The sequence below is a fragment of the Chiroxiphia lanceolata genome, chromosome 4, assembly GCF_009829145.1.
Source record: "Chiroxiphia lanceolata isolate bChiLan1 chromosome 4, bChiLan1.pri, whole genome shotgun sequence".
Lineage (NCBI taxonomy): Eukaryota > Metazoa > Chordata > Aves > Passeriformes > Pipridae > Chiroxiphia > Chiroxiphia lanceolata.
Window position 1 is genome coordinate 26,766,280 of NC_045640.1, and position 26,995 is coordinate 26,793,274.

General features: G+C 36.2%; 1 protein-coding gene across 2 annotated transcripts in view; it reads right to left on the bottom strand.

Moving 5' to 3' along the window:
• Window positions 1–6,443: 6,443 nt before the first annotated feature.
• GABRA2 (gamma-aminobutyric acid type A receptor subunit alpha2) overlaps window positions 6,444–26,995 on the bottom strand; it is a 62,260-nt gene continuing 41,708 nt past the window's right edge. The window contains exons 7-10 of one of the 2 annotated variants that reach the window (XM_032685675.1): window positions 25,915–26,058; window positions 24,994–25,146; window positions 16,577–16,779; window positions 6,444–12,880 (exon numbers count right to left, since the gene is read on the bottom strand). In XM_032685675.1, coding sequence (XP_032541566.1) covers window positions 12,572–12,880; window positions 16,577–16,779; window positions 24,994–25,146; window positions 25,915–26,058 — 809 coding nt within the window. In that variant the 3' untranslated portion in view covers window positions 6,444–12,571. Of the gene's footprint in view, window positions 12,881–16,572; window positions 16,780–24,993; window positions 25,147–25,914; window positions 26,059–26,995 lie in introns of both variants that reach the window. The other variant, XM_032685676.1, reaches the window with a different exon arrangement.

Genomic DNA, 26,995 nt, shown 5'->3' on the forward strand with positions numbered 1-26,995 from the left:
ATGTTGGATAATGCCTTCAGACTTAACTGTCAGCATTGTTCCTGGATTAGGTAGATTGAAAACAATTCTTGGCAAAAATCCTATGAAAAAATTCATTATCTTTCCTGCAATAAGACCACTCTATGGACTACTGCAATGGGAGAACAGAGCAATGGCCTCACTCTCACTGCATGCCATCCTTCTTTCTTTGGGGCTGCAGTTAAGCTTATGAATGAGCTGGTCAGATAGCAGAGAGACAACCATGGACCTTCCATTCCTGGACCTGCACCATGAGAGGGTGATCGTCAGGGCTCTATGTAGAGAAGACCTGCCCTCACAGCCCACCTGGGCAAGAAAGTGCTTTGCGAGGAGCTCCATTATTTAAATGAGATTACTTGGGGAGAGCAACCACCATATGGGCAAGAGAGCAAATCAGACCTAAAATGAGTACCAAAGGGGTTTGCCTCAACAGAATCCTGTTCTGGTTTTGGGTCACTACAAGTTTCACTCAAATGTAAGCGTAGCTCCTGCCTTCCCCTGGGGAGTGTTCTGGCCACTGCTGCCAGAGCGTGAAATTGAGAGGGAGCCTCTGAAATTCAGCAGGATGGGAATATGGCCCACACCAGCCTCCTTCAGCTGTAATCTGGGAGGGCTTGCTCTGCAATTCGAGCAGAGGTCTGAGCTAGTAAGGCACAAGTTGAAGGTCTAGTACCTTCAATAATGGTTGATTTGATCTTTTTCCTGAATGAAATTTAACATGTAGACAATTACAAATGGGAACATCGCATAGATCAAAAAGTCAAGTGCTTGCCAGGTCAAAATTGCCTACTTGCCCACTCCAGCCTTCTTGGTTGTTTGCAGTATAATGCTGTAATTAATTCCAAAATCAAATGCTATGATTTTCCTCAGGGAATAGACCGGAAGCAGACTTGTATCATCTGAATGGTAATTCATTCTAATGCAGGTATATAATTCTGATACGCAGTGACCTATTACCCCACTGAAAAAATCTTCAGAGATTGTAATCTATAAACGAACTTGCAAATTATACCATTAGTCATTGTGAATATTATATCTATCATCTATTAATTAGAGATTCAAAACTTATAAGATTGCTTTGCCATTGATCAAGATAAGTTCTGATGGAGACATGAATACTCTGAACGGTAGTATTCAATCTATGATTACATCTCATAGAACAATGAAAAAATTAATCATTACTGAAAAATGTAATTGAATGCAAGGATATAACAGTCAATTGATACTTGAGCAGGTGTAAGGGATTCAGGAATAATTACTACTGTGGGAAATGAAATGCCAACATACATAAAAAAATAAATGTCAGAATTAATTCTTGTATGTGGAAAGGGAATAGTTTAATCACTTTTATAAAAAAAAAGTCAGTCAATAAAACCAGGTAGAAACTCTAAACAGAAAAGAACAAGATCTGTAATGGGAGCTAGTGAGGGAAGTCAAGCTGAGATATACTTCTTGTCATAACCCAAATACACTGCTGTATCGCTCATAGCAGATTCTCATTTAATTGTGGTTATTCCTTTAGCTTTGATGATCACTATTTCATCAACAGTGAAATAATTAAAACAATATGGATATGTGCATCATGCTTGAAGGTCTTGAAAGTTTTACCATTATTATAACTTAGCAACAAAGCAACCACACTTTGGACATAAATACTTAGGCTTTAGCAACAAGTGTGATGTGTGAATAGTGAAAAAGGCAATAATTTCAAGTGGTCAGCTCTTTATGGCATTGTGATTAGCTCAGAATAAATAGAAATAATCTGTTTACCATTAATTCTCTACAAAACTGAATGGACAATTTGAAAATTTTCATTGTGAAAATGGAGGATGGGTAAAAGGCAAAACATTGATTCAGTCACAGGATCTTAACGTTAAAAGGACTATTTCATACAGTTGTAGACTCATAGACATAAGACATCAAAGTATAATAAGAGGTCCAATCATGCAATAGAGAAGAAACAACTAAAGACATGAAACATGGGAAAAGCCTTTTCACACATTGGCTTTTCTGTGCTAGACTAACACCAAAACAAGATGTAGGAAAATGAGGTGTAGCTTCAATTCTAGCTTGTGTCCTACCACAGGAAACAGTCCTTATTAGAGGGCAGAGTTTTTATCGTTAATAAGAGCTATAGCTTTACAACTTTGCAAGGTACTTTTAAATATCCATCCTTGCCTTACAACCTGCAAAACTTAGTTCTGTTTGATTCATAATAGTGCAGCACTGCATAAATCTCAGTTTGCTCTTATTTTACGATTTCCTCTTTCCCATATCCAAATAACTATAGTTAAAAATAAGTATTTGTAGCCTAGCAGAGGAAACAAACCCTCTTCCTTGCTCAAATTACTTAAATTGTCTTATTTGGAGTGTCAATTAAATGATTAACTGATTTTTCCACAACACTCTAAAATGACACTTCTCAGAAGTGACCTGTTGAGTCAGATTGTCTGCAGATTCAAGGAGTGCTGGATCTTTTGATGTTGGGCATAATTCAGAGTCTTTCTTTGTAACTGTAAGGAATAGAAACTGTTGCTCAAAGGCAAAATGAGATATCAGCATAAAAGGTAAGAAACAGGGCAATAGTGATGGACTGTCTACTGTGCTGGCTGTTGTGGGAATGCAAGACATACAGCTACTTTTTCTTAATCTCCTTAATATAGGAAAAAAGTACCTGTAGAATTAATAAAAATCCTAGTATCCCAAACAGTAAGGTTCTCCTACATGCTGGTGATGCTGGAAAAGTTACACTCCTTTATGCTGCACTTTTACATGTAATGTCCCACACATAAATTGCCCCCAGAGTTCAATGGATCTGCTGACAAAAGGGAAGTTACTCCTCCCTCTAGATGGATATGGGCTATGGAGTTTAGACTGCCAACTCTGCTCTTCTGGCTGACTAATCAAGTAGGCTATGGGAGCATGCCACTGAATATGAAGAGAAGTCAGTTAATAAGGAAAGTGGTGACAGGCAGGAAAGATGCCTCCTGTGAAAAATATCATAAAAGTTTGACATTTACAAAAAGTTTAAATTACAAACAAAAGTACATGCTAGTAAGAAGTTGGAGGACAAACTTGGGATCCAAAAGTAGCTTCAAAATGAATCAGGTCAGGATTTCATCCAGGGATTTGAACATCAACAGACCAGGCAAAGCTTAAAGATGCAAGTTCACAACTATGCTAAGCTCTTCCCTCACCTCTGGATATTCGTTCCTATTCCTTCCATTTGGCTAGCACTTGCTTTCTGTGTCAGCTCAACTGTTCAAATTCCGGAGCTTATACAGGTATAAATAAGTAAATAAATAAATAAGGCAGCATTTAGCATCACTAGTAGTGTTTCAACGTTTTATACTATTATATTTACTAAAGTAGGAAAGTTCCTCACTTTCACTCAAGCCAACAGTTTGGCTCAAGAGACATTAGTTATTCTGCTCTAGCTACTTTAAAATGTGATCCAAGTAACAGTTTTTAGTGATTCACAAATTATAACACAAATATAGTTGCCATAAAGCTGTGGCTTAGACCCATAGCTTGTGCAGAACATTTCTCTAATGCATGATTCATTAATATCAGGTGGAATCCTGTTTTTTGCCTTGTTTTCTCCTCTAAGGATCCTAAACAACATTACCTCATGGTCAGTGCACCCAAGGTTTGCATATTCCCAACCAGTCAATCCTTGTTTGTAAGTATGAGCTGCAGCACTGTGCCACCCCTTCTTGACTTCATGACCTTTGCCAGGAAGTTGTCATCAATGCACTTCAGAAGCCTCCTATATTTGCCCAGGGTTTTCCCCAATATTTTGTTTGGGTTTTTTTAGCACTGTCTCTTAGTCTGAGGTGTGAAGGTACTCCCACCACTGGTAAATGGCAGGGTTACCATATGGATCTAGTCTTCGGTATTACCACTACTACCTGATCACTGGCTCATTATTATGACTAGACACTTGTTCTAGCATATTAATGTTGCCAGAATTCTTTTTTAAAAAATATAAACATTGACCATTGTACACAGCCTACAGTAAAAACAGTTGAACTCAACCTATAAGGCAAGGTGAAGCATGGTTTGACTCTAAACTCCCATCACTGTCATTTCTGCAAACACTAATCTGTTTAGTGTCAGGTGATAAAAAGGAGTAATAGAAAGGGCTTCTGGACGAAAATGTGTTTCATCAGAAAGCTTTAAGACAAAAAGCCAAGCTAGAACTTGAAAGCACTTTCACTGCCAATTCTTACTAACTCCAATATTAACAACTCACCTGGGGGGAAGGGAGAGGAGTGCAACAGTTAAATATGTTGCTCTTCACAAAACAGTAATCTTCACAAACCTTTGTCACATTCTTGGCATTTGCCACTCATGTCCAACATTAGCAAAAAATGATGCTAGTATTTGGAAAATTGAAGCGACATTGAATTCCTTCCTCTTTAATAATTTATACCAGGGTCTCAAAAGATCTGCAAAGAACTTGAAAGCAGAGTTGCTTTTCAATATTTAAAATGTTATGAATATTTATTTTTCACTTTTACTGTGACTCCTATTCACCACAAATGCAAAGGATTCCATGCTGGATCTAGTTAAATGCTTCTCTTCTCCCATATGATTTGTCAACTCTGCAAATATTACTCAGGCCACCTGATTCCTTCATATCTGTACATAAGCATACTGTTAAAAATAAATCCTTATTCATCACAGTCTGATTTTTGGATTAAAAGTTTCCTGAAAAATATGTATTATGTTATAGACCATTTTCTGCATTGCTCTTAATCCCTCAGCAGTCCATAAATTGCCATGGGACACCTTCCACTAGATCAGGTTACTCAAAGCCCCATCCAACCTGGCCTTGAGTACTTTCAGGAATGGGGCACCCACAACTTCTCTGGGCAACTTGTGCCAGTTCCTCACCACCCCCAGAGTAAAGAATTTCTTCCTAATACCTAATTTAAATCTCTTGTCTTTTAGTGTAAAACCAATATCCTTTGTCTTATCACCACCTGCCCATGTAAAAAGTCCCTCTCCCTTTCTTTAATAAGCCCCTTTTAAGTACCGGAAGGCTACAATGAGGTCTCCCTGAAGCCTTCTCTTCTCCAGGCTGAACAACCCAGTTCTCACAGCCTGTCTTTGTAGGAGAGGTGCTCCAGCCCTGTGATCATCTTTGGGTCCCTCCTCTGGACCTGCTCTAGCTGCTCCATCTCTTTCTTATGCTGAGGACCACAAACCTGGATGTAGTTTCATGAGGGCAGAGCAGAGGGAGATAATCACTTCCCTTGACCTGCTGATCACTCCTTTTTTGATGAAGCCCATGATATGGTTGGCCTTATGGGACTATGAGCGCACCTTGGTGGGTCATGTCCAGCTTTTCATCCACTAGAACCCCTAAGTGCTTCTCTGCAGGGCTGCTCTCAACAACTTCTTCTCCCAGTCTGGACTCATGTCTGGCATTGCCCCAATCCAGGTGCAGCATCTTGCACTTGGACCTGATGAACCTCATGAGGTTCCCATGGATCCACTTCTCAAGTTTGTCCAGGTTCCCCTGGATGGCCTCCCTTCCTTCTGTTGTGTCACTTGCAGTGCTCAGTTTCATGTCACCTGCAAACCTGCTGAGGTTGCACCGGATCTCACTGTCTGTGTCACTGGTAAGGATATTGAAGAGCACCAATCCCAAGACAGAGCCCTGAGGGACATCGCTTGTTACTGGTCTCCACCTGAACATTGAGCCATTGACCACAACTCTCTGGCTGTGTCCATCCAGCCAATTCCTTACCCACCACATATAGTCCACCCTTCAAACTCACGTGTCTCAAATTTGGAGATAAGGATGTAATGTTCTTCATCTTCCATGAAGAACATTTATGTATTTCTCATGAGAAGATAGAATTTTCCAAGAAAAGAAAGGGCCATCCCTGAAATATTTATAGCTTTTGCACTGAAAGACTTGGAACTCAAAACATTCATTTAAAAAAAACCCAAAACCAAAACTAAACCCACACCCTACTAACAGTGTGGTCATTTGGTTGCTTCCAAGTAAGCTTTGTTACTCCATCTACTCCCACTGATGAATGAAGTTGTCCAGTAGGAGGTTTCTTGTGTTTCACATCAACTGGTGGTTAGTGTATACCCAGCAGCAATAATATGCTTTATAGCCTTCTGAAAACATGAAACAATGGCATGTAAATATGAATACATGAGGGCAATCTCATTATATAAATAGGAAAGCTGTTAAACTCTCATCAAGACAAGGAATATTTTTTTCCAATATATTGTTAGCTTCCTTTGGGAAATTCTGTCTTTAATAAAAAAGCACCTTCAGAGAGGCTGTAATGGGTTGCTTAAAAGCAAGCAAATGAAAAACCCACACAGAAGTCCTATGAGAAAAGCCATGAAGGGAATTTTTGCTGTCAAAGCATTAAAAACAAAAATACAAAATGTGCTATATTTAAATTAACTTTAATAAGAAGTACAAAAAGATAATGTTAAGCAATATTTTGCATGTGGTTAATAAATATTCTTCAACAGCAAGCAGTGACACATTCAAACATAAATCCAGTTATTTCTTTTACATTTTAGAAAAGTAACAATTTTCCCAGTTAAAACAAGGTCACAAATTACAGAATATTATTATCCTCTTTAATTATTTATAACTATGAAACCTACTAAATAAGTGAACTGTCACCCAGAAGATTTTGTATGATGTTGATGTTCAAAGTTAAGTATACTTACATTTATCATGCAGTTTCTTACTGTGCATATTTGATTGGTGTTTAATTTTCTTTAAAATTATTGGTTTCATTCTTCCTGTTTCCTTATTTCTTGTTAGTATACTGGAAGCATTTATTTTCCAAGTCCTATACATTTTCATGCCTAAGTGACTCACTAAAGTAGATTTGTCATACAATGCATAAATGCTTTCTGACTCCAGCCCAGCTGAGAAGTTGCTAACCATGTCTGAATCAGACTCCACTGTATTTTTACTATTTTTTTAATAAAGTATAAAAAGATTTAGTGTAATCATGTCCATTAAAATTAAAGTGCCTTCAAATGTTTCCTAATAAAGTGACTATTTGGAGGGGAGAGGGTGTAGGGGTGCTGTTTAGGAACTGATTTTTTAACAGTTTATAGATACGGTGCATATGTATTCTAATAGATGTAAAGTACTACATTGCATTCCGTGCTAATGCTAAGCTACAGTAGCCTATAAACTGATAAATTCAGCCAAAATGAACACCTAATAAAGAATATCAAAATCAGTTTATCAAAGTAATATCTTGTTTCATACTCTATTTCCATTGATCCTCAACAGCATAGTTAGATGGATAAAGTACTGGAAAACAAATACAACACTTCAGCCTGTTGAAGCTTGAGCTTGCCTCTTTTAATATCAGACGAATGAAACCACTCATTGCAATCATTAAAAACCTTGAATGCATAAAGACATATACCAGAACCCCTGACTGAGTGAAGTATTCACAACATTATGAAAACAATTAAAATTTAAAAGCAAAATAGAACTTTTAATAAAAATATAATCATATGTATTTATGTAGACTTCAACACTAGAGGAAGAGTATCTTGCATATTTTAAAACATCCTCCAAATTCCTTTTTGTTAGTGTTATCACCTAATCCTAACTCACAGCTCTTTGTAAACATTCTTAAAGGGCATTAATATATACTAGAATTAGAAAAGACATCAAGTCCTGTATTTCAGTATGGTTGACTCTTCTTTTAAGGGTTTATTTTCACGGATTAAAGAACTGCCAACCTCTATCCAAAGGAGCGTCCAGGTGCACTGTTAGGTATACTCCTCCTTTTTGTCTGGAAGACAAAAACTTTGTATGTGACATCAAATTATACCACACTCAGAGATTATATTTCTATGTGTTTGGACATTTGTACATTTATCTTATGTGTTTTTTAAATGAAGATATTTGACTTACTGGGTTTATTTTAAAATGTTTTCTTCCTCTACTTTAAAACTCATTGCATTGCTTTATAAATTTTAGCATTGTGTGTCTACACATAATTGGGCACAGACTGATGATAGCTTCATATCCACACCAAAATAATCTTCTGTGCATATTTGTTAGGAATGGAAATGTTCAACAGCATAGACCATCTATTTTGTGAAAGGCCAAGGCAAAATTTCTGCACTACTAAACTTTCAGAATAGGAATGAGAGGTATGGAGGATGGATGTTGACTGTCTAAGTGAAAGTCACACCTTTTAAGAAAACAAAATGTAGATTTAACAAAGTTTTGTTCAACTTCTGAAGCTTCTTTTCTCCCTCTACCCTAGATGTCCCAAATGGCAGGAGGTACACAACACTGCATGGACTGTTTTCATAAAGCAGCCAGTAGAAACCTCTCACTTTCAAAGGCACAAGTCATGTCCCTCAAGTTCAGCAGAGTTATACAAGAAGTATTTCAATTTCATATGCTCTAAGAGTTACTTTCCCACAAGTAACTTATGGCAGTGAAGGCTCAGAACTGAAGCTGAAACAAAAACACCATTAATTCCTCAACAGCTTCTTCCTCAGTTACCTCACAATCCACTGACATGTTAACAAAGCCTTTTCTCCTTCCTCCTTTCCTCCCTCGTACATCCCTACCCCCTTCCAGCTGCTTCTGGTTGATTTCATACAGACACTTCATGGTCACCCCACTTTTGAAAAGTCTCACCACCTATAACAACAGGGAAGGGAAGGTGATTCCGTAAGGCTCCTGTTTGGTGTCTAAATGCTCTCTCCTGTGACTAAAGAGGTAAATCAGCTCCTTAATTTAGAATAATGTTCAGTGGTATGAGTAGTCTCCCAAACTAAAGCTTATATCTCAGAACACCTACCATAATAATCTGTTTAAAAGATGCTCAACACTGCAGCAGTTACAAGTTGAATTAGCCCAGATACGGAAGGTAAAGGTAGTTTCACTGGCTACAGTACAACTGAGAAGTTTGGAAGCCACTCTTTTAAAAGCAATCTGTCATGAAATGTCCAGCAGACAACTCTGGCTGATAAACACTGCTGATCTCCACAGTTTTCATGCTGATTTGTGAATTACTGTTAAATTAACTGACCACATGCATTCAAAAGTCTGTGCCCTAGTACAACATTGAAAACCGATTTCATAAACCTCATTCGGAACTAGTGTAATTCCAATATAAGTTTACCACAGTGTAAGAAAATCTTTGTATTTATTGAATTAATTTCTTAAGTCATATAAAATATGACACCCTGACCAAAAGTAATGGGAAAAATAAATTAGAATTATATGTCAACCAAAAAATTCACTGGTAGATTCCATGTGCAAGTCTTTGAGAGAGAAGTGACCTGCGTTTTCTCACTTATTCTCTCTCCCTACTCAAATGAAATGAAACTTCTGGGTATTTGCATTAACTTTGTGACATCAGCTGTAAAATCCCAGACACAGATTCTATACTGCTAAATGAAAAGAAGGCCTGTGGCATTCTTTGCACAGTGCTTCCATTCACTTAAATTCACATTTAAATTCACTAATCCAGTTGATAGTCTTATAGATTTGCAAGTTACATGTACTCAGTTTACCCACTGTAAATATTTCTGTAGTGAAACAATAAAGCAGACTGCTTCTTCCCACAGAAGGAGTTTGCTTTAATGTAGACCAACTGAACTAAATGTAAAAGTGAAGCTTTTCTGGAGCATACCCACTTAAAAGCCTTGCTGATGCCCACAATAACTGCATGTAAATATTTAAAATTTATTCTTTTTCACTGAGTGAATTTATATAGTTTGCCTACTTTTCTATATAAATGTGCAATAAATGTATCTTTAGCATCTGATAAACACCTGTTTTTTTGACTGACTGCCTCTAAGCATAACACAAGCAAAGAGAAAAGGGTCAGTCAGTGAAAAAATAGTTGTACCCAATAAAAGCAGCAGTAGGAGAGCTGACTAACTTTAGACATCGTTGGCTTCTTGTGCAAACTGAAGACACACTTTTTACATGCAGCTCTGAATTATCCAGATGTTATTTTCCAGAGAAGAAATCTTGCTGGAGAAGACTTGTACTGTCAAAAACCTTTGAGGGGTCCCATTCTTGGATAAGGATGCAAAATCCTTCCTAATCAGGTAATTCAACATGACTCTGAGCACAACTTATATTTGGTGTGGGGAGAGTTCTGACTACACAGTGTCGTGCATGGAGAAATACACAACATCATGTCAACATTGGGAAGGCTTTGAGTACCTGGGACGTAGCCAAGGGCGAAACACAAACCTCTGTTTCTCATACCCCTGTCCAGTGAGGTTTGGAGAATTCCTAGATCTTGATGTGAACAGAAGGTATGAACTCCCAGTAGGTCACAGGAGGGAGACCTCAGTCACAGAAAACATAATCGAGCAAGAGCAGTTTAGCACGGGCCTCCACTGAACTATACAGTCAGAGCCCTTTGCCAAAAACAGAGTTAAAAGTGAAGGGATTTTTCTATAGTCCTAATATTTACAATTATTTGTACATATGTACATATTTATATACTTATTCATACCTGGACAATGTGATGTTGAAGGGATAATTTATAATTTACAAATTAAACATTTTAAAAATGTATAGTTATACCATGAAAAAACCTTTTTTTATTGCTTGCCTTCCAGCCTTATGCTTATAATCACACTATTGCACACATCTCCCTGTTACATGGAAGATCTACATTTACATATAAATATATATGAAAATAAGGATATTTTTATTCTAATGTTCTGAGTAAAGTGCTCATTTTTTAGCTACTGTTGATGAGAAAGGTTTAGACTGACAGTTTACTTAGAGGGAATTCAAGGGATACACACCTTGTCCATGCTTTTCCCTTTCATTTATAACCTACAAAATGTCTTTATTTTACTGATGTCATCTCTGTCTTAACTATTAATTCTATTCATAATATACATTTGTGACCTTGGCGTGTATACTGTCACACAAAATACAAAACAGAATCACATTGAAAGCAAAGAAAAAGCAAGAAAATAAAACAGCAAAAGAAAGCAGTGTTTCTCTTTGTTGTTTTTAGCACATTTCCATGTCTTAAGATACTCTTTTATTTGATTTTAGAAATATTTGTACAACTTTTTTTTAAATTCTGAACATATCTATGTTATGCACTATACTCAAGTACTGTACAAAACTGCAATAAATGACACTATACGACTACAAATGTCTCTACTAGAAGACATCATCATAAAGGTGTATCTTTTTTTAAAGGTCAACTAATAACTGCTAATGTATGTGTGAATCAAAATATTTTTGATTGGCCAAGTATACTAAAATCTAAATACAGTACACAATTACTTCTTATGCTATGATTTACCAGGCCTTTAGGGGCATAAAGAATCTTTGCAAAGGCTCAGATGAAAAACAATTTTACTGATAGTATTAAATGTTCTTATAAAATTGCCAGTGGCAGCTCCAATTTTGTTATATCTGTGTATATGAAATACAGTTGATACCTACTGATGATGCATGACCTTTTATTAAAAAAATAACATTCAAATCTTAGCAAAATCATTTCTAGTATACAAAGTTGTTGTAAAGTTATGTCAGCGAAATGTAAAGTTGCAATTTACAAAAGCAGCAGTAAATTTTATTATATGGACAATTTCCTGAACTTAAATCATGGTTCTCATTTCCCTTGAAAACAGTGCTTCCTGGGACAAACACAGGTAAATATATTAATGGCAAGTTTTAAGAAAATATTAGGCAAGGAAATAAAGTATATTATATTACTGATATACTTAACCCTGAAAAATTTCTGAGTGTGTTTATGAATCTGATAATATCCAATTAAGAACAAAACCAAAAAGCAAAAAAAAATTCCTTGCTGAACCAGACAACCCGGTTTAGCAACATCAAATAAATAAAGCAGTGAAAAGAATAAGTCTCACTAGCAGAAGTTGGTTGATATTGGAAATCTGATTAGCACTTTTCCCTGAACTCAATTAGATGAATTTATTAACAGCTTCAAAGAGGACAGAAGTAAGAAACTTGTGGCTTTTGCCATATAGTAGTCTTTCCTACCTCTTCAGTCTAACTAGTATCCAGAATATTTGTGAAGAGTAGAACTGTATGACCTCTGTACTCTGTTATGTACATGGGTACTGCTATTGTATCAAACAATTACACCTTTTTAAAAAAAATCACTTTTTTAAATGACATTTTCTTTCATTAAAGTAGAATTAGTTACTTTATAGAAAAATATTTTAACTTTAAATTAAAAAAATACTGTTCCTAAATAATTATGTAGGATCATATCTTCATTTCATCGTATGGAGAGAATATAACTCTGTATATTTGAATGCTAGTTTAACCGAAGTCCCCTGGGTTTAACTTTTAAAGAGCTGGCTGTATTTGCCATGGGTGCTATCTGTTTACAGACCCATGAATTAACACTGTGTGCCTCCTTTGGAGATACACAGACAAGACATTTATATACACACTGTACATAATGGTTCACAGATTAGCAGTTATTAGTCAGACTGTACATAGCAAACAACCTATCTGATTAGAATGATGCGTTAAGTCCTCAGTGCAATTCAGCTTTTAGGTTGATGGCGCAAAGCCAAGTAAGACAGGCTCCCTGTTTAAATATGTAGCCCAATACACTAAATTAAAAGTACCAAATAATACTGGAAACACTATTCTAGACATTCTGTCAATTTTGCTAACACTGTTGAATGTCTTCTTTGCTTCTTGTGGCTTCGCTTCTGGTTTTGCCTTGTTGGGTTCTGCAGTTGTAGCACTCTTGGAGATGGTTGGTAGCACTGAGTCCTTGGTAATATTTGGAGCATAGTTGGCAACAGCTACTGCATAGGCATTGTTTTTCTTAATGACAGACGCTTTTTCTTTTTTCTATTGGGAGACAGCATGAAGTTAAATATTTAATGTGTATTTGCCAGAATAGACTTAAGAAAACATAATTTCAAAAAGAAAAGAAACAAATGAGTATGTGTTCTGAGTATACTAATGACTATGTTAAAATAAATACCAGGAATAAAGTACTGATAAATTCAAATATTCCAGTCTATCCAAAAATAAAGTAGAGGTGACATAAAATTGCTTTTGCACCATCAAATTCCCTACTGAAGTTATATGAGGAAGGGTCTGTCACTGTGATTTTAAGGATAACTGGAAAAGAGTTGGACTTTCTCTAGTTCCTTTGTATCAGCCTCCTTACAATAGAATTGCAGTGATGAGAACAGAAATAAGAACCTAAAAAATAGCAGAAGATAAAAAAAATGGGATGGAATTTAAATAATTTAATGAAGCTCTGGGGAGAAATAACCCTATGCACTAGCACAGGTTGGGGCTAATGGGCTGGAAAGCAGCTTTGCAGAGAAAGCCCAGGAGGTCCTGGGCTTGACACTAAGTCAAACACAAGCCAGCAGTGAGCCCTTACAGACACAAAGGCCAACAGCCTCCTGGCCTGCGTTACAGAGAGCGTTGCCACCAGACCGTGGGAAGTGATCATTCCCCTCAACTCAGCCCTGGTGAGGCACATCTGGAGCCCTGGGTACAGTTCTGTGCTTCCTGGTTCAAGACAGACATGGACATAATAAAGCAAGTCCCGTGAAAGATGACAAAGATGATTTAAAGCCTGAAGCATCCCAAATATGAAAGGCTGAGAGAGCTGGGGCTGTTAGTCCTGGAAAAGAGAAGGCTCCGGGAGGAATCTTAACAATGTGTATAAATATCTGATGGGAGAGAGTAAAGAAGACCAGACTCTTCCCAATGATATCCAGTGGAAGGACAAGATGCAATGAGCAGAAACTGAAATACAGAATATACCACTTTGACCTACCAAAAAAAAAAAAAAAAATGTCTTTTACTGTAAGCATGACTGAGCCCTGGCACAGATTGTCCAGAGAGGTTGTGGAATCTCCATTCTTGGAGATATCAAAAAATGTCTGGACATGACCCTGAACAACCACCCCTAGCTGACCCTGCTTGGAGTAGGGAAGTTAAATTTGATGATCTCCAGAGGTCAAGTCTAACCTCAACAATTCTGTGTTGTTATGGGATTGTGTATGCTTTCAAAGGGCTAAAATTCAGCCTATAGCAGTTCAGTAGAGAGTCTATGTGTACACACAGGTACAGGGATGTGTAGATAATGAATACAGGCTTCAGGTTTTAGACATATATATAGGTACGCAGGCTGTAATGTTATAGATTGATTCACTGTTTTGCAGCAATGTCAAACTAAGGAATTTCTAATAACCTACAGGAAAGAATAGAAGGTAGTTTCTCAGGAATCAACAGATATTATTTACATTTATATATAAAAATATAATATATAATTTATGCTTAAAATATAATAATGTAATATGAAATATATACATATATTATTTAGAGACAGGTCAATAAATATTAGATTCATTCTATCCCTTCCACAAAATACAAAATTAAACAGATGAAGAAACAGTTAGCTTTTGGATCATATAAGAAATCATCAACTGTTGTATTGGTTTGTTTTGATTTTTAATCTAATGGAAGTGGCACAAGTGAGGGAATTCTTGTGACATTTCTGATACAGGTGCATTTCTCAGGTATATTTAAATTTTTTACTTCCACTGGGAGGCATCTACCCAATTTCCAAATGTTGGTTTTAAATTATGTCCAATTTTATATTTATACATGCCATCTAAAAGTCTTGGTAAGATCCTCATGGTTAGATGCTGTGCCCAAAATACCTTGTCTTAGGAGATGGTGTCACATAAAAAGAGAATCTGAGAATCAGTTGGGAGTTTAGCATTGTTCCTTGTTGACTGGAATGTGAAATAGTGTTGATCAAATATGTAGCTTGTTCCTGCACCTGCTTTCCTGTGAGACAAATTCCATGTCAACAGCACTCAGACAAGAATTTCCATATAAGGTGAACACAGATGACTGTCACTGAGGAAACATATTTAGCTTTAATTGGTGAAGAGTAAGCCTGGCTTTAGGTGTACAGATGCATCTAGCAAAAATAAGAACAAATTACCAAATCAAATTATGAGATAAACACTCTAATTCATCTATAATTCCTTCCTTTCAGACAAAATTAGTGTGTTTTTAAAAGGTATCTGTACTACCATTAATGAAATCTGCATAATAAAGATGAACCATATTTTCGTATGAGAAACAATGACTATGTTAAAAGTTTAGCTTTTTGTTAAGTCATTGTGAAGAAAGTAGAGAACTGGACATGTGAATGGTAAAGAAATCTTAGAACGTAATGACTAATTTTGTCATTCCTAGGGAAGGAATACTATCTAGCTGTTAAACAGTTGCTGCTCCCAAGATTATGAGACAACACTGCTGTACTACTTTAAAGGAACAAGCAAAGGATGATCAGAGAGTTTATAAGGGCTCCCTACATAATTACAATGCAAGAGCAATGTGCCAGTCTGAAAAGCTTCACTCCTGAGATGCTGGTAAACTTGTAGTGATTCAGTATCTTCCTCTAGCAGGAGGGAACAGATCCTGAAGTTATGGATAGTTCGCGTCCTTATGGAAGTCACAGGGGCTTACAAAGAATGTACGCTTCTTCTAATTCTCCTTTACTATTATCTGAACATTTTTCTTCTTTATGCATTCAAACTGCTGAGAAATCATCAGTTGATGAAACTTTGCTTCACATCTACTATAATCATTTAGGAAGCAAACAATATTCTATCCTATTTTAAGAAGAATTACAGAAATCAGTGTATTCCTTGTCAGAAGAAATCTGTTTTCATTGGTAGAATCAGGGACTGGGATAGAACAAAATTATATATTAAGTCAGTCAAAACAGGTGGGGTTTAATATTTGTTCTGTGTTATTACAATTCTAATCCGTAAATATACAAAGTTAGGTGTATCACCAGTTCATTCTGTTCGTGAAATAAGAAATTCTATGAAGTTAAAACTTCATGCTATCACACCTACACCACTATCAAAACCAAAAAATTAAGGCATGACTGTATTTCTGCATGCTCAGAGCATCAATACCTCATAGGTGAAGAAGAATTTTGTACAACTGCTATTTAAATTAGCTTTTAAATTAATGTCTACCTATCTATAGGGATAAGTTTCAGAATACTGGAAATAATCAAAGGTTCTAGATTTTGTTATTCATAGTTGTTACATATATGGACATTAATTTGTTTTCTGATCCTTACTTACTAGGAAAATCAATATACATTACATCTTTCTGTATTCTTTTTCTTATTTCCAACTCAATTGAATTAAAAGATTAAAAAAAAAAGTTATCAACCAATATAATCTGTATTAAATTTTATGAATGACCAGATAAAGTTGTAACTGAGGAGTTAAAAAACAAGGCAGACAGCTCCCAATATTTAAAAAAAAAAAAAAAAAGTGCTTGATAACTAAATCTGGATCAGTGAGACCAAATGGGATTTGCTACATCAGGGGAGATATGTTTTTTCAGGACAGAAAATACACCCACATTCTTTTGATTTAAAGAACCATGTATTATTTTTTTTACATAGCCTATTTTATCAAAACAATGTATTACAGCTGGTTTAGTGCAATTGACTGGAAATAGGACTATTTCCTTAGGACTTACCTTATCATTCACTACACTTTTTCCATCCCAGGCCCATCCTCGTTTTGTGAAATAATTTACAGTTGCAAATTCAATTAATGCAGAGAATACAAATGCATAACAAACAGCAATAAACCAATCCATAGCTGTTGCGTATGCTACTTTGGGGAGTGAATTTCGAGCACTGATGCTTAGTGTTGTCATTGTCAACACAGTTGTTACTCCTGCAAGGGGACAAAAAACATAAGATCAACATTTTTTCTTGGATTTTGAATGTTAAGAAAAATACAAGCCAAAAAATATTATGGTATGTTTTTGAAACGCAAAGGAAAATCTGCTTATCTAAGTTGGTGATAAACTGCCAGAACTATATTAAAGGTTACATCTGGATATTTCTCTGAAGTATTCTAGTTCAATTTTGTTGTCTAAATTTCCCTGATGAATATCGGAGGGTTGGGGGGTTTGGGGGTTTTATTTTTGGGGTTTTTTTGCCAGTAACTGTCTCTCAAACCATCCAGTGACATAGCTGAATAAATAAACAAGATAAGTTTTCGTTCAGGTAACATGGATTGTTTTCTAGAACAGCATTGATTTGAAATGCCAGATTATTGTAACTATATTATGTGTCAGAAAACAAGACTTGATGATCCAGGAAGATTGTTCATTCACCGTGGCAGTTACTAGAAGCATTTTGCAGTACTTTTTACATAATGAGGACCCAGTAGGAAATCAGGAATTATACTAAAAAAAAAAAAAATCAGAAAAAAAGATACATGGGAGGAAAGGAAGAGAAGAACATTTTTCTGAATCAAATATAGCAAGCAGAAACCCATAACCGCAAATGCAGTCTCCATTCCTTAAGTAAATCAGTTCTCCCACCTCAGGCTGAATACCACTTAGACAAACTAAACTATTCCCTTTGTCACCATTAAATATATCTCCAGAATTAAAAGCAACACAAAGTGATATACTTAGCACAGATCAGTAAGCTCACACTCCATTATGACAGGCAAAGGAGAATTCCATGGCAGAAATATATGCACATCACAGCTTCAACAAATACACACTCATAAAATTGTTGTAAGAGGCTTCCCAAGAGAAAGTAAAGTCACTCTTCCTAAGTCAGATCTGCTGTCAGCAATCTGTCACCTGGGTTCTGAAGGATCGACATAGCTCAGACTTTCCTTCTGCTACAAGAGAACCAATTTTAACCACTGTGTGAAAGGGAAGAGAGGCAGCAATTATACCTACTGAGACCTCCTCAGGCTTTGCAATTTCCATCCCTCCAGTAAAGAATCTCCATCTCTGAGGGTGCTACAAAGGGTGGCAGAGTAAAGCTAAGTGGATTCAGTCTCAGTGCTACTGTCTCTTGATGAGCTTCCAAAGGTCTGTGCAGCAGGGAAAACAAGGCATGGAAGCATCCTGCTGAGTCACACAGTATCCAGACACCTTAGCAAACATAAATCCCTAATTTCTGTTTTTCAGCCTCCATAAATTTAAGTGGATTTGGCCTGGAATCAGCCATGACACTGTTGGAATCTACTAGTCTATACTCTACTGTGTCCATACAAAAAAACACAGATGATACATTTTGTAAAGAACTTGTTCTCTCCTAACACTTACACAACATATAGCTTAATTATTTTCAGTACCTAAAGAAAAGACAGCCTATCTTACATTTAAAGTTATCACATGCAAATTTTAACACCATTCCTGAGTTGCAGATAAATCATTACAATTATACGGAAGTATGTTTCTCACATATAAGGTGACCTCATTTACATGTAAATATATACAGTTGCTAAGGTACTGCTCTGTTTTAAGTCCTACCTTTCAGAATAAACCCATCTTCTGGAAGCCCCACTGACTTCTTCAGAAATCTGATTTAAGATTTACTGCTGATCTTTCCTAGTCTCAATTAAAACATCACAAATTCGCATCTTGTATCTTGCTAGCACTTGACAATTTCTCTAAACAATACGGCAAGTCACACCACTTTGTGACCCAAATGCTAATGAAGCAGTATGCTGTCAGACCATTGCCAACATACTTTCATTTATTCCTTCATTCTGTAAATCCAGTTATGTTCAAGCTTCCACAATCATTTAACCTGAATTGAGTGTGAAAAAATTGGACAGAAAATTTAATCTGTGATACCTGACAGTTAGGATTCTCTAGTCTTTTTACATTGCTGTTATTCTTCAGACAAAAGACAGATGATTTTGCACATTATAATTAATTTCAAAAATCAGTATTATCAAGTCTTCTTTATGAAAAAAAACTGAATTGAAATAATCTGCCTCCTTGTCACTGCTAAACCTGAGAGGACTGAAAAATTATTAATGTGGAGGAATATGGTCATCTTGTCAACAAAATTCATTTATTTCACAAAGACTTAAAACCCCACAAAACCATACACTGACCAGAAGAAAACAATCCTTCATTGCTTATCTAATTCATAACACCAGTGAACTAAAATTGGTATAAAAAACAGCGAGTAGATTTTACCTCTACAACGAAGTACTCAAAATATTAGAGGAAAAAAGTATATTTAAAAGGCCATGGAAAGATTGCATGATATTTCCCTAAAATGTAGAAAGATCACAGTTTATACATAAGTCAAGAACTATCTCCTACAGCCCAACACCCATCAGATGTGGCACTGAATGGATGCCAGAAGGAAATAGATAGATAAAATTTTATAAGAGACCAGGAGTAGTCATCAGTTAGTCTTTAAAAAAGTCCAAAAAATAAACCATTGGCATTTCCTTTCTCTGAAGAGGACCAAACATTTTTATAGTAGAGAGTAAATATCTCCCAACATCCTTACAAGTTTTGTTCTCAGCAGTCCATGTCTACAAAAGCTAAATATCTTCTATCGCCTCATATTTATCCATTCAGACCAAGACTGGAGTTATTTAATTGCCTGGGATTTTTTTTAGGGTGTTGCTTTTGAAGCAGCGTCTGCTTACTGGAGAGAGAAAATCCATCTTCAGGGCTGCAAGTTTAACACTTTTCACTGGCACTAAACTTATATCTCTGGAAAATACTAGCTCTGTTATGTTTATAATATAGATAATCTGAAAAAGTAGAAATGCATAATTAAAAACATACAGTGGAAATTGGAGGAGCTAGCACATATGACATATGTCATGATGACTAGTTCATGTCCACATTTCTGTGTAAAAGTCAGACTACTTCTCAGCAGGGACAAGTTTTTTTGGAACCTAATTTCACCTTTTGTATATCAACTGATTTTTCTAATTTGAAGAGATTTTAGTGCACTAATCATGTCCTAGCCTTCTTGTGCTAGAATGTTGAAACCTCCTTTGAAAGGCCTAATTAATGAGTTACCAAAGGAGATTTCTGTAACAAAAGAGGTACTTCAGCTTTGCAAACAATTTATACAAAATGTTTAAAATGAGGTCTACTTCTTATAACATCAGGTTATCTAATGTCTTCCCACTATTTTATCCATTCATCACAGCAGTTTGCAAAGATATACGGAATGGTTGAAGAATGTATCACAGAAGGATTGATAAATTGCCTTTTTTTTTAATTAGGAAATTAATGCCATTATTGTTTCACTCTTCCTCTCTCTTTTTTTTTTTTTTTTAAAATAGTAATTGCAAGGTTTTTTTGGTAACTAGATATCTCAACCTGGACCAAAACCCAAATAGATTCATAAATACAAATAACTGCAGAAAGAAAAGACTGTTGTCTGTTTTAGAGATACAGATTACCATTTCATTTCATCACTCCAGGAGCAAATGGTTAGAGGTGTAAACAAAAGCTTAAAAATTCTGGAGATAGAGTAATTTTAAAGTAAATTTTGCACCATAACATTTGGCTATACACCATCCTGTTTGTTTTTTATTTACACAATGTATATTTATTACTAGAAATTGCACCGCAAAAGGACTGTACAATGATTTTGCTTAAGCAGTAGGAGAGAAGTCTGAACAACCATTGAGAGAAAGATTACAGAAAATAGCTCAAGTGTTCTGTCTACCCTTTTTACTAAAGGAACAACACAAAACAGTCTCTTTAAATGGCATGGGAGGCAAGGAACATAACAATCTATTTCCAGAAAAGTTGTATTCAGTCAGTCAGTTAAGCTACATGTACACATGGTGAAGCTGATGTTCATGTTGCTTCACTGTATCAATACTGAGCAGTGGAACAAAGTTCCCCATTGATCAACAGCCAAGCTTATTCCCAAAGTTGAATGGCAAGTGCTATTTACCCCAACTTCAGTAAAATTGCATGTAATTATATCACTACAGAATATGAGCTACTGCCTTCACACACCACTGAGCTGAGAAGACATATTAGTTTGTTTTCAGCCAGCTCAGTCTCACTCAGGGTTAGAGTTTTCCAGTGTCCAGTGCCTACTACTTGAGTGTTATGCCTAGAAATAGTTAGCAGAAATTCCCAATTAAAAAATTATAAACTGAAGGTGTGAGTGGTGGGCTATCTCCACAGTCACAAAAGATGATCTGCAGCATGTGAAAGGAGAAATAAATAAAGACAGTTGAGATTTCTTTCAATAAAATGAAAAAAGGTACTTTGCATATACAGAATTGTTCAAAAAGACGGGTCTATTATTCAATTCTCATGTAAAAAGAACCAGAGAAAAAAATCTAAACTTTGGGTTCCTCTTTCTGTAGGGGTACAATTAAAAAGTTGCACTTGCATGGCAACATTTTGGTAGTGGGGGGCTACAGGGGTGGCTTTTGTGAGAAGCTGCCATAAGTTTCCCCTATGGCTGAGAGGTCCAATGTCAGCCAATCCAAAATGGACCTGCCACTGCTGGCCAAGGCCAAGCCCAACAGTGATAGTGGCAGTGTCTCTGGGACGGCATATTTGAGATGGAGAAAAAACATTACTGCACAAAAGCAATAGCAGCCAGAGAAGAGGATTGAGAATATGTAAGAGAAACAACTCTGCAGACACCCAGGTCAGCGTAAAAGGAGTGGGAGGAGGTGCTCTGGTGCACCAGAGCAGAAATTCCCTTGCAACCCATGGAGAAGACCATACTGAGGCAGGCTGTCCACCTGCAGCCCATGGAGAACCACGGGTGCAGAGATCCACCTGCAGCCCATGGAGGACCCCACGAGAGAACAGGTGGATGCCTGAAGGAGGCTGTGAGATGATGGAAAACCTTCACTGGAGCAGGCTGCTGGCAGGATCTGTGGCTCCACAGGGGACCTACATTGGAACAGTCTGTTCCTGAAGGACTGCACCCCATGGAAAGGACCCACACCAAGAAGAAACAAAAACACAGACACAGGAACGCAGCATAACAATAAATTATCACAGTGAGCTGACAAAAGAACATAGCTATGCAAATTTAAAATTCTGCATTTTGGACAATATACTATATAGTAATACGACTACTAATTTTTGTTCTTGTTTGCTTCAATTAGCAAAGGCTATATATTTAACTACATTATTTTAACATCCTTATTGATACTCTGTGCGAGTTAAAATACAGATTACTGTAGCACTAAGAAAACTAATTTCTGATTTGCTGTCACCTGCATGTAATGCTGCTATTCAAACACGTGAGACTTCTAAATGCTATGACCCATTAAAAATGAAGTGAAAATTCAATAAGATGCACAAGATTAGTTTTGCTAATACTGTTGACACTAAACGCATAACAATAAACACATTACTAAATGAAACAGATTGTAATCTTGCACTAAGTGAAGGCATTATGAACCAGGCTCATTCTCTTTCATTAAGAACACAATCAAAAGCTTTTCAGATTTATCTGCTACAGAAAACATATTCAAGACTTATTTAATCAACGATGACAAAACTTTCCTCTTCCAATAATTTAAAGCAAAGTTGAAGCAATCTAACATTAGGCCACAATTCACTTGGGATAGGGTAGGTCAACAACATTAAATAGATACCATAAAGAAAAGGGATTAAAGAGCTCAACTATAAAATATGGTTCATTATACCAAGCCCTTAATGTTAACCTAGAACTTGAAACTACATTGCAAGAGAATAGAAAGGGAAAAGAAAAGTAACTTCTTTCACGCATGGAATAATAAATACTAAGTGGTGCTTTGAATAACTAGAAGTTATGTTTCTTTGAGAGGAACAGTATTCCAATCGTTATTGCTTAGCTCTCAAGAAGGTACTTGAAATAAATGTCTCATTGATTCTCATTGATTTTAAAAACACATTCTCAAAACCAATAACTTCTGTTTAATTATATTTTAATATTGATATATTTAATATACAATGCAAAGATGAGCATCTAACAAGTGACTACTCCATATAAAAACTAAAAATTAAGTACGATCAATAAAAGTGTAAAGTGTAAAAAATCTCCTAAGATTTTTATATTCCTTGCTGAAAGTAGCTTGTTTTATTAACTTAACTGTAGTGTGGGCTTCTTATGCCACTGGATAGAGTCTACCTGAAAGTACTATCCAAACAAAACCTTGAGTGCATCTGCCCAGCTCTGTCAAGAATAATTCAGTACAGCCATAAAACAGTAAAAAGCAATATATGAACTTTTTTATGAAACTGTGGCTAACTTCACACTTTTGTAATACATTAAGGCAGGAGAACAGAGGGTATCAAAAATCCCAGTGACAACTGCTGCCAGTAGGTATGGAGAAAGACTGGGAGATTCACCCAAGGTTATGTATTTAGAAAGGCCATTGACAGCTTAAGCTGACAACCTCATCTAGAGTGTAAAAGAATGTTAAGAAACAGCTCCTCAGGGAAAATCTAACCCAACACAACCCAATGCAAAAGGTTAAGCCTGAGGTGAAATTCTGCATGCCAAGGTTAGGCTGCTCCATCAGGTAGAGCCTAAAACCTGTCTTGTTTCCCTGGGTTCAGGGTGCCAGTCTAAGCTGGCCTGGAGGGGCCAGAGACCTGAGTGGCAGGTGAGATCCATGTCTGTGTGGCAGGAATAAAATACTGCCATAGAAAATGCTATCTTCTCCATATACCCCTCGTACTTAATAAACAGATTTCAAGTTTTATGGCACTGAGTGCTGTGGCTCTGTTCTTGCAGCCATCCTACACAGCTCCCTCAAAACATCCTGAAGCAGGCCACTGTTCATTATCCATATTATACTAATCCTCAGGAGAGTAAAGCAACAGGCTGCCATGCAGATGTTGCTTATTTCTAAAAACCCCCCATAAATTAAACAAAAAATAAATCAAGAACAAGAAAGAAGTGTACAAGAAGAGACACAAATTTCAGGAAAATTATCCTAGTGCCTTATTACTGATGGAGTGCCTTTTTACAGTGACACAATAACAGAAAGAGCATTTTAGAAAGAGTAGATGTGAGACTTTTTTTGGAGAAACTAGCTACGCTGTCCTAAATGTATAGGAACAGGTACAGAAAAGGGCAAAGACAGAGATATAGAAGGATTTGACAGTGTACTTGCAAGGCTAGAAACAGGAATGTGCATTTTCATAAGCAGAAATGTCTAAATTCATAGAAGATTTTGAAGAAGGAAACCGTGGTAGAATTCTGGTCCCACTGAAACCACTGACCCATTTCATTTCACTTCAACAAGGCTCATATTCAAACCTGAAATTTTCATGATGTTTTGTGTGGTATTTTCTCTACCAGGAGTGATAGTAAGTGCTTTGTTGTACATCATACTTAATATGCATTTGAGTTTGGACTACTTTTTTTAAGAGTGCATGGTGTTTACTGATGACTAATCATATAATTTTATACAGCATTTCTGATGGCTGATTCCACATAGACATTATTTTTGTTGTGCTAATCTCTTTTTCTCTAAAATCAAATAAAATAAAAGAACTTTAAGTTACACAAATAAGAAAGGGTTTTTTTATTTGGCTTAAATAGAGAGCAAAACCTTATTGTAAGAGAAGCACCATTATATTGCTCTTCTGAAGCTGTTCACTGCCTCACAGTACACTCCAACTTGAATTAGTGAAAATGTGTTGTCCAGACCCTTAGAAAAGGGTTTCTTTAAAAGAACTGCAGCTTGAAAAATTTAACAAAAATAATTCAACAAATTCAAATTTAATTTGCTTACTTTACAAATGTATTTAGAAATCTGCTTATTTATCAAGTACTAAAATACTTGGATAATATCAAGGTAAGTTATTTCAGAAAATCATCTAAATTTACTAAATTTACTTTTAAAATAAAAACATTAATACCTTTTCTATTCTGTGAAATTTTTTTCCTCTTAAAAGAGTCAAGGATATATATGGACAGTTCTCTTGTATGTACTAATTTCCAAAATCTTTGGGATTCTCGGGAGATGTGTAAGCTGCAGTTGAAAAGCTGTTTGGACTAGAAATAATATCACATTCTACAAACACTTTAACTTGGATGAAAAAGGTCTTTACTTCCAAAATACTTCCTAGCATCTTCAGCTGTTGCAAATAGAGCTAATGCTACTCAGTATACTCACCAAAGACTGTCCTGGCAGGTACAGATTCTCTGTTCAGCCAGAATGACACTTGAGAGAGAATGACAGTCATGATACAGGGGAGGTAAGTCTGAATGACAAAATAACCAATTTTTCTCTTCAGGTGAAAATGAGCCGTCATAACTGTATATTCACCTAGGTGCCACAAACAAACAAAATATAATGAAACAAAACCTTAAGAATGTCCAGTTTTTTGGTAAGAGAAAGTTTGCTACATTTATGTGAACCAAATGTGCTAGAGTTATATTATACTGAAAGTATTCTGTAATAGAAAGCATCTTACAGAATAAAAGAAAGATTTTGAGTACAGCTATATCTTATTCCCGCTGAGTTCCACGACAGATGAGTGTTAAGGAACTTCCAGGAACTTTTGTATGCCCCGAGAAGAATTTCAGCCCTGAAGGCTTCTGCACATAAGCAACTCTGCATTCACACAACAGCTCCTTGAGAACTTAATCATGGTTAGAAAGCAGTCATGGGGGCCCATCACAGAATGGCAGATGTAGGAAAACAGTCTAGAGTCTGGTAGAATAAGACAGTGTTTAATGCCAAAAACATGATGGAAGGGAAACCTATATGCTTTATCATTTAATAGACAAAAAGTGTCCCCATATGAAATTAAACAAATATCCCAAACTTGGGTTACAAATATAAGGATTCAACATGGAGCTCCAGCCAGCATTTAAAAAACAGTCACTGCAGACAAGCTCAATTTTTCTATCACTGGTTACTTATTAATATGAAAGAATCAGTAAAGTGTTGGTTTGTGTTACTTGTACAGTACATTGACTATGCCTAATAGATCACCTTTTGCAACCATTTTTTCAGTAGCCTTCAACAGCACCAGAAATATATTCTTCAGAGCAAGCAACTGCCTTTTTCTTCAAAATATCTTTTACTAACCTGTACTTGATTTAACTGTCTCTTTTCCAATTGTTTGACCTAAAAGGTCATACTGATTCAATCTTGAGCCATCTGGTGCCACCTGTACCGAATCTGAAGCGTTATAAGTCCAAATGTATGTCACTTCTGACGTTGTGTATGCATCTGTGAGAAACAAGGTAAAATATTTTGTCAGCAATTTAAATTAAATAGCTTCCATCAAAACTCATAGAATTACAATACCCAGTTAATTTTCAAATTAAAATTAACCGAAAACAGTTTAAAATGATATAGTAAAAAATACGTTTGGCTGTTTAAATAGCTTTACCGTAGAGTAAATACCTGTTGCAGCATGGGAACAGGGCACTCATTTGTGATCTTATTAACCACAACTTATTGCTATGAAATTACAAACAACATCTTTTCTACACTGTTAAAAAAATTGTCGGAGATTAGGTATCATATGTATCCTATAACTTTGGTAAGGTAGATGAGAAGAACAACAATTTGCAAGATTTAGAATGCACAACATTTTTGAAAATTCATTGCTATATTGTTCTGACCTTTCATTGTCCCCGCTATCAACTTTGGGGATGTATTACAAGCATTTTGTTATTAGCTGAAATTCAGACTTAAATATGGGAAGCCAGGGTCAATGACAGTGCCCTTGTAGTGGCTCTGTGCCTTGCCCTGCCTACCCTCTTAAATCTCACTCCCTGCCATCATTTTGGGGTGCACACTGACATCAAGCAGCTGCTCTCTCAGTACATTCATGATCAAACATACATTTAGCCTGGGGTCTGTCAAAATAAACTAGAATGAAAGCAAATCAATGCTGTATTTTAAACAGCAACAGTGTCACTGTAGTAAGAAACAAAAAAATTTGAGTATGTCCTGAAAGATTTTCCAGCCAAATATTCTATTAACAAATGGTGTATGAAAGGAAAAGGGTAAATCACTGATGGAAAAAGTTGTGTGTTCATTTGGAATGACTGAGAAAAGTACATTTTAAATCTTACACCATAACTGTAGTGCAGTGAAAGAGAAAAGCATAATTTCTCTTGGTCTGCAAATACTTGAGAAATCTCTAGAGGATCAGAAA